General features: G+C 37.3%; 2 protein-coding genes across 2 annotated transcripts in view; one reads left to right on the top strand and one right to left on the bottom strand.

Annotated features, from left to right (window-relative positions):
• LOC106949102 (zinc-activated ligand-gated ion channel-like) overlaps positions 1 to 3204 on the bottom strand; it is an 8933-nt gene extending 5729 nt beyond the window's left edge. Inside the window, exons 1-5 of the mRNA XM_015035133.1 lie at positions 1248 to 3204; positions 1026 to 1171; positions 857 to 901; positions 668 to 774; positions 416 to 582 (exon numbers count right to left, since the gene is read on the bottom strand). Coding sequence (XP_014890619.1) covers positions 416 to 582; positions 668 to 774; positions 857 to 901; positions 1026 to 1171; positions 1248 to 1287 — 505 coding nt within the window. The 5' untranslated portion in view covers positions 1288 to 3204. The remainder of the gene's footprint in view (positions 1 to 415; positions 583 to 667; positions 775 to 856; positions 902 to 1025; positions 1172 to 1247) is intronic.
• A 911-nt stretch (positions 3205 to 4115) lies between these two features.
• On the top strand, positions 4116 to 8322 carry LOC106949101 (inward rectifier potassium channel 16-like). Its single transcript, XM_015035132.1, has 2 exons — positions 4116 to 4338; positions 6726 to 8322. Exon 2 carries the CDS (start codon positions 6752 to 6754, stop codon positions 7883 to 7885), a length of 1134 nt encoding a protein of 377 aa, XP_014890618.1. The 5' UTR covers positions 4116 to 4338; positions 6726 to 6751; the 3' UTR covers positions 7886 to 8322.
• Positions 8323 to 8356: the final 34 nt, after the last annotated feature.

Here is an 8356-nt window from a genome sequence, read left to right as displayed (position 1 = left end):
AAAAAAAAATTTACTCCCCTAAGGGGAGAAAAAAAAAAACAGGAAATTTAAAAACCCTTTTTTTTTTTTTTTTGCTGTTTCCTTTAAAAAAAAAAAGGAAACATTGGTTTGAATATGATTTCCAATACCAACAATTAATGTCACTGTGGAAATGTCGCTAGCTAAAATGGGGTTTGGGGAACATGGTACTACAGAGCTTCTTTCAGTTTATGGTATGCAAAAAGTTCACTTAACTATACATAAACAGATCAATGTTGTTGCTCAAATTGTACATAATGTACTGTAAATTGATAGATACAAGCCAGAGCAGTCTAGTGCATGCATTAGCCAATGCCCTGTGAAAATTTAAGGATATGAAGCTAACATAAAATGGTAGGAATGGAATGTGTTATCATGGCATCAGTGAATTTCTTACCATTTGGTGGGGTGGATTTAAGTCCAACGGGGCACACATCAAAAGCAAAAGGATAGTTGAACAGATTGATTCCACAATTCACTTCTGCAATTATGATCACCTTGTGCCCCACTGTTCCATTACTGTACACCACGAGATCAGGCGAATCATGCTCCATGGAGCTTTTTCTGCACATATTCCCAACAGAGACAGTAAGCTTGAGCAGATCAATGGACTGAGTTTCTTTTAAGAATAGGATGTTGTGCCACTCACCCATTTTCTATAGAGATATATGGGGTCCACACTTTATCTACTGGCAAAATGAGTTTTTCAAATTGATGTACTGATGTATTCCATGCCAGCTCTGGATCCACCCATGCCTGTACGTTAAAGTAAAATTCAGTCACTAAAATAAGATTCTGTTTTATCTTTCTGTCTTAATGTTTAATTTTTAACACATACAATTGTAACCTGCAGACGACTCATTAGATGCAGTTCCTTCATGTCCTGTTAAAATAAAAATAAGAAAGTTATACATTTTTGCTTTACATTAGCTTTGGAAGAATCTTTAAACAAAGTAGAGAACAGTTTGTTCTTGCCTCTATGGAGTGTGTGGGAAAAAAATACTTACGACTGATAGCGTTTCGTACTCAATTAATGGAACGTCAACAAGTAAGGTGCAGTTCTCAGACTGAGGTGAAGATAAATATTCTTTACTAATTAACATTTGGGCCAGACATCTGCGAGTCGTGCACTCGGTTTCAGCTTGGGAACATCCTAAAATAAGACGTGTGTTCCAGTAATTTTAGAAAGACTTCCTTAAATCTTTTAAAAGTCTCCAAAATTTACTTACCAAAAATCAGCAAACTCAGCAGAACGATTGCACTCTCCATTCTTTTAGTTTTTAGTCTAAATTATTATTATTATTTTTTATCTGAATAGTTAGATTAGATATAAATTAATGACTGCACCTTTCATCCTTTCAATTTTCAGCTTGATGTGACTCTTTAAGTAGATCTCTTAAACAGTGGGCAGAACACTACTGGTGCAGACGATATAACTGGCCCACAAAAGCCTTTCATTAAATCATTGTCAGCTAATCTCTTTCGTGTTATTCAGTAAGACTGTGCAAACAGTGAAAACGCAGGTGTGGTATTGCCCATTGTCCGTAGCTTCAGGAGAGCCCATACAGGTCGTGTTTGACATTGTCATAGGCTGTGCTCCTTACTTATTACAACAAGAACGTGTCTGCAAAAGAGGGGAGCAAGCTCAATGAGTCTGTAATTGAGAGGCAAGCTTGCACAAAAAGTGATTATAAAAAACAGAACAAATATTTAAGACTGCAATGATTAAGCTAAAGAGTGGCTTTTTAAATACACTGCTTTGACAGCTGGCTGATGAATTGCAGTTTTACCAAGAACTGTCTAGGCTATTTGAGTTCATTAACTTTAACAACATGCAATTTTTGTTACGTAATGTTGATTTTAAATTAAGCTGCCTAACATTTATTCTACTGATGTGAAAAGATGTGGTTTGTGATGCACAAATGATATGACAGTAAAAGGGAAGGATGAAATCCCAGGAAGGGGATTGTCTGGTGTTGTGAGGAGGCATGTGGGGAGCTTTTGGGCTTCTGTCGGCCAACATTTGCACCTGAACTGTCTTTTTTCATAACTCCACAGTTGGCGAATGGATGTGGCAGTTTACTGGCTGGCCAAGAATCAGTTCCCACTGGTCTGTGGTCTATTGAGTTTTTTGGCCTGTGTCCATCCTGCATTGCGATGTAGCAATGGAGCAATGGAGGAAGTTTAGTACGTGTTGGTCAGGCTTTCAGATACTGATTATACATTAACAACCGTCTTGTTTGGATCAGCACTTTGCAGTGCAAGACGGTTTACAGCGCACGCAGTTTCTGGTAAGCTTCTTGGCGTCGAACTGGAGCATTACATAAGTCAAAGGCAAACGTTAGCAACTGGGTAACATTTGCAACCTCAACAGCCGCCAGGAAGCATTTTTTCTCAGCAGCAGGGAGCCCCGACCCCTCTGTACAAAGCAAAGTGTAGTACAAGTGGCTGTTTTTTACCAGGTTATGGGAACAGTAGACACCTATAGGTTTAATAACATCATTTTTTGTAAGTATTTTCATCTCTACACCTTTGCCTTCCTCGTTGTTTCTTTGTATAATGATTTAATGTGCATAGTGATTTTCTAGTGCCTTGCCTTGGGGGACACATCAACATGTGGCAAGGGGAAGTTAGAATCAAATCCACAATTTTAGATTGCAAAACAACCACTTTTCCCATTGAGCCACAGTTGTCTCTGTGTAATTGCCAAGTACCGTCCATTTTGTTGTTTGTATGCATGCAGTTTATTGTCTGTTCAGTTCAATAAAGTTAATTAGGAAACAGGGACTAATATTCCATTCTCTCTATTTTGCAAAGCAAAGCTGCTCTGAGATTTCAAACACACCTTACAGTAATCTGAAATCAGTTTTGTTATTAAAAGTGGAAAGCCTTTGAAGTTCATTTCAAATTGGATACATGCTCTGATAGCACGCCTTATGAAAGCTAATTGATTATTTTGGAAAATGTTTAATGGTTTAATTTCTTAATTTCATTGTTCTTTAGTGTACACAGGACTCCTGCCTGACTTGGTTTGACGTGACACACACAGAAACCAAATGCAGTATTTGCACCTTTTTTCCAATGTAGTAACTTCTGACACTGTTTTGGCTTATATTTAAAAAAAATGAGCTCATAAATGCAGTACTCTGTCAATGCTCTGTATGATCGTGATTCTCTCAAATGCCAGAGTCCTTAAAAATTCACAAAATATTTCCATGAACAATGTTACGAGACTTTCATGGGAAATTTTTTGACTACTCTGTGATCAGATTGGACATTTTTTATTTTAATTTTTTTTTTTTTTTTTTTTTTTTTGTGGTCTCTGTGAAGATTTGTCAAACCTAATGATGTAGCAACACATTTCTTTGGCAAATCCCAAAGTTGTACATCCATCCACATACACAAAATAGAACTTTGTAATTGTTTTATGTTGATTTTCTTTCTTTTTCAGTGACTTTATTTTTTTCTTCCTAAATAAAACCATGTTTTATTTTTTTCTGCGTGTCTATTTTCATCCATTCATAATAAATAAAACCATAATAAAACCATTGTCTCTAAAGGACACAGAATAGATAAGGTATTCCTCTCAGTTATCTCTGAATGGATTGTCTCTTATCTGTTTTCACTCATCATCTTGCAAAACTAGTAGTTAATCAGATAGCTCAACTTCCAAATATGGATAACTGTGTCATACTCTATTCTTAAGCACACAACCAGGTTGTTTTGGTGTCGCCGGCCTATTTTTACAGCAACCTTAGATACCCTCTATTGCTGCTATAAAGAGGCGTTCAAAGTTGACTCTCTTCACGTTGGTTTTGGTGTGATCTTGTCTTATCAGAACTGCATTGTACACCATTGGGACAAAGAAAATCCTTGTTCCCATGAAGGAATTTCTACCAGACTGAAGAAAGATTAACCTCCTGAGTAATGAATTGTGGAAGTTTTAAGGAAATAGCTTAAATATCATGCTGAAAATATCAATGCAATTGCTTGTTTTTGTTGTCTTTTGAAAAACTAGACAGATTGTAAAAAAGTAGTCCTTCTTTACCATGTGGGGACAAGGACTTTTTTTTTTTTTTAATCTTGAGGAACCTCTAAAATATTCCATAGGTCATAAATCCTCAGAGTGTCCAATGAGCTTTGAGGCGGAAATGATTGCAGTAATATCAGAATAACAAAATGGGACTTTGCCTCAGGACCAAGTCAGTCAAGCTTTTCTACCATTTGAAGGTTATGTCCGCATGAAGCACACATTCTTTAATGCTCAGAGGAGCTTATGGCCTTCGTGACACCAGAGCCAGTCTGATTTCTACAAGGCAGGTAGGTTGATTATTCAAGTCTTTCTTATTTGTCTGGTCAGACCGATTTATTGAAAAATAACTACATAAATGCGTTTTAAGTCAACAATTATAACAAATATGTATTATCCAGCTTTGGTGAGATATGTTTTAGTTTTTAAAGCAGAAAACAGAATTGAAGTCATTAATGAAATGATGTTTTGGGTATATTAAATGCATTATTTAGAATAATAGTGTTTTTTTTTGTGGGGTCATGATTAAAACCTAAGCTTAGTGTGTTTCAGTGTCACTTGGGGTTGTGATCTTACTCTCAACCCCTGCCAAAAATGGTAACTCAGACAATACACAGTAAGTGTTAAATAATACAAATTAAATCTGTACTTGAAAATAATCACAAGATTAAGCAGAAACTCAGAAGATTTAATCCCTCCATGGTCAATATGTCCCTGCTTAATTTTTTTTCTTTAGACCTGAATGTCTTTACCCACTCTAATGAAGAGAAAATCTATTGACTGTGTATTTTATGATATTTTACAATATTTCTAATTGATCAAATGAAAATTTGATATAAACTTTGCTGGATTTTTATGCTTGGTTTAATATTTCAACAGTTTTGCAGCAGGAATTTCAATGTTTCATAGACATTCTTATGTTTTTTTTTGTTGTTGTTGTTGTTTGTTTTAACCTTAAGTACATACTTTGGCTACTCACCAACAGTAGGCAGCCTTTTTTGGCTTATGATAATGTTTGACTAACAAGAACACTGTTTTTACAACACATAGCACTACTGTGCACAATATAATCAACAAAATCTGCAATCCTTATTCCTTTGGTGGGACAATTAAACCGTATGAAGTGTTAAAATAGAATGTATGATAGAACAGTCATCATAAACTGCGATAAACATTAGCCACATGTCATCAGACTGAGCAAGGCAATAAAATCTCAGGTTGACTGACAGGAAAAACATTCTTTATTTTTCATCAGTGAGAAGCTTTGAGATAAACCAGATAGCGGACATGTTATCAGTGAGCTGTCAATAAAATAAAATGATAGAAATGTGCCGGCTTTTGTTCTGTGTGTTTCTGCAAAAGGGGGACATTTCAGGTAACATTTGGAGGTGAAAGCCATTAGAAGTGATGACTGGTCAATAATTTACCTTCACAGGAACACAAACCGATTAATAAGTATACCAAACTGAGGTCAATTCCATGTAATTGCCTAAGCTTGTACTAAAAATAAGCTAAATGAATAAATACTTTCTTTGAACTTTTTCTTACACTTTTAAGGAAATGTCCCCCTTGTTTGCTTCTGGTTACATTTGGAAGACTGCAGACTGAAATAAAATATAAAAGAGGTAAGGTCCACAGATTACAAATGAGGGGGCTTTTAAGCTCAAAACTGTTTGTAGACCTTTTTGCCCAAGTTAAGCTTTTTAGCAGATTTAGTCTGACTATTAAAAGCTTTGATGTACAGATTAGTTTAGAGCCAACTCAATGTTTGCAAGATGCCCGAAAACCTAAATTACTAAACCTAAGCATGATAGTGACATTACACAGTAAAAAATGCTGGGTTATTTTCATAACCCAATTTCTGGGTTGAAGCTGTTGGGTCATATGTTGGGTTAGTTTGACCAAATATTGGGTCAAAATTCATAACTCATGAGTTGGGTCAGAAATTTACCGGAAGTCTACATCTTGCACACTTCTGTTGGGCCAGGGATTGGGTAGATTTACCCAAGACAGAGACAAAGACAGAAACAGCAATCCTAAATGATATGTCATTTAGGATTGCTGTTTCTGTCTTTAGCACTGTGTTGTTTCACCACTTTTAGAAGTGTTCACACTTGACAATGATCACCAAAGTGTGTTCTAGTGTGCTTAATAATTTGTTTTCGTCATCAAGGTGCATTCAAGTGCCATCACAGAAATCCACAATCTGAAACTGTTAAAGGAAAGGTTAAGGAGTAAAACATGCTTCTATGTGGAACGCAGTGAAAAGGAAAGGAAATTTTCCGATATCTTATCGAGGACAAAACAAAGAGAAGAAGCTAATGACTGACATGGAAAAACTACCCATAAAACACCTCTGGATATTGCAGCATAAAGTTATCATTGATCTGTTCAGTTTAAAGGGCATAAAGATAACAGCCTGTGGCTCTAATGTAGTAGTAGAAGACGAGTGTATAACGACATATTTTATGTAAAACTGCAAATGAAGCAAAACTTTTTATAGTGTAGGATGTTTTAAAACAAAGTTTTATAACATTCTCTTTGATTATATAAATAATAGTAGAAAAAACAGCCATGCTTTACAGAGGGAAATTATATGAGGACGTTGTAATAACGCCACAATCTAAAATAATACAACCCCAACCTTTATTTCCATCTCATCTTTTTATTTCCATAGGAGACTGAAAGGCACTCGCTACCAACATGAGCACTGAAAGCGAAGATAATATCATTGACACCAATCACACCTCAGTTCATACGCTGAGCAAGAAAAATGAAAAGGAAAGAAGGCGGCTCCGCTACATGCAGAAAGATGGCCGGTTCCTGGTGGCATTCCAGAAGCCGCCTGGAGACTGGAGCCCATATATACTGGACATCTTCACCACCCTCATAGAGATTCGCTGGAGGATGATGTTCCTTCTCTTTACCCTTTCTTATATTCTCTCCTGGATCTTCTTCGGTCTCTGCTATTGGCTCATTGCCCACATACATGGCGACACTCAGAGTTCAGATAACGATCCTTGCGTGGACAACGTGCGCGGCTTTACTGGAGCGTTCCTGTTCTCAATGGAGACCCAGGCAACTATTGGTTATGGCAACCGGGGAATGACTGAGAATTGCATTGGGGCTATTATTGTGGTCACCGTCCATAATCTGTTTAGCTGCTTTTTTGACACCATTATCATCGGCATCATCGTGGCTAAAATGGCATCTGCCCAAAGGAGGTCTCAGGCGGTGCGTTTCAGCAGCTCCGCAGTGGTCAACCTGCGGAATAGGGTGCTGTGTGTGTCATGGCGTCTCGGAGACTTCAGGGGTAACCACATCCTGGAGGGAGTCGTCAAGGCCCATCTTGTCCGGCATGTGAAGAAGCGAGGTTCTGTTGTGATGCTGTACCAGGATTTAGACCTCGAGAACCCACATGTTGTTCTCGTCTCCCCCACAACAATTGTTCACAAACTAAAACCAGGAAGTCCCCTTTACAGAATAGGTCCAGATGACTTGAAGAGGAAGAAATTTGAGCTGCTAGTCTCCTTCACCTACACCGCGGACTCCACAGGGATGCTCCATCAGACACGCACGTCCTACACTCCTGCAGACATCTGCTGGGGTCAGCGTTTCCACGATATACTGAAAGTGGGGAAGAAACACTACCACGTGGACTATGCTATGTTCAATGAAACCACCTGGGTGCCAGTCCCCATGGTCTGTGCAGAGGCTTATGAAAGAGGGAGTGGACACCCTAATGAGCGCAATTCACTCTTACCATCAGCCACAGGGAACATCTACTGGGCCACCACTAACAGCCCCGAGGAGGTAGTGGTGCAAACATCTTTGTAATCAAACAAGTGCATATACAAATGATGAACTATTTTACTGTGGGTACTAAATATGAAATGTGAAACCATTTGAATGTCTTTGTATATACATTTATGTTGAAAGCTTATAATATATTGGTTTATGCTTTGTAGGCAGTAAGTTGTGTGTTTGGCTAACAAATGGAAATTTAATAAAGCTTCTATTTGTCACTTAAAATTGCATTTCTTTACATTACACAACATAAAATAATTATGCTTTCTATGTGAAAGTCCCAAGATAGTAGAAATAGAATTGTCCCATTGTGAGTGGGGAAGTAAAAATATATAATTTTATTCTGTCATAATTTACAGTGACTTCTGTCACATGCATATGTTCAGATATAAACCATTCCACTGTAATCGTTTTTTGAAACTTCAAAGAAACACTGAAATAAATAGGGTCATAAGATATTAGTGAGTGTAAATATTGTGACATACATTTCCAGTGAATTTG

This window comes from Poecilia latipinna, unplaced genomic scaffold (genome assembly GCF_001443285.1).
Source record: "Poecilia latipinna isolate Pla-1442-1.1 unplaced genomic scaffold, P_latipinna-1.0 Scaffold325, whole genome shotgun sequence".
Classification (NCBI taxonomy): domain Eukaryota; kingdom Metazoa; phylum Chordata; class Actinopteri; order Cyprinodontiformes; family Poeciliidae; genus Poecilia; species Poecilia latipinna.
Note: the sequence above shows the minus strand (reverse complement) of the source record. Positions and strands in the feature narration are given on the sequence as shown.

What these genes read in the sequence shown, in the direction of transcription:
- LOC106949101 (XM_015035132.1), top strand. Translation starts at nt 6,752, where the DNA reads ATGAGCACTGAAAGCGAAGATAATATCATTGACACCAATCACACCTCA.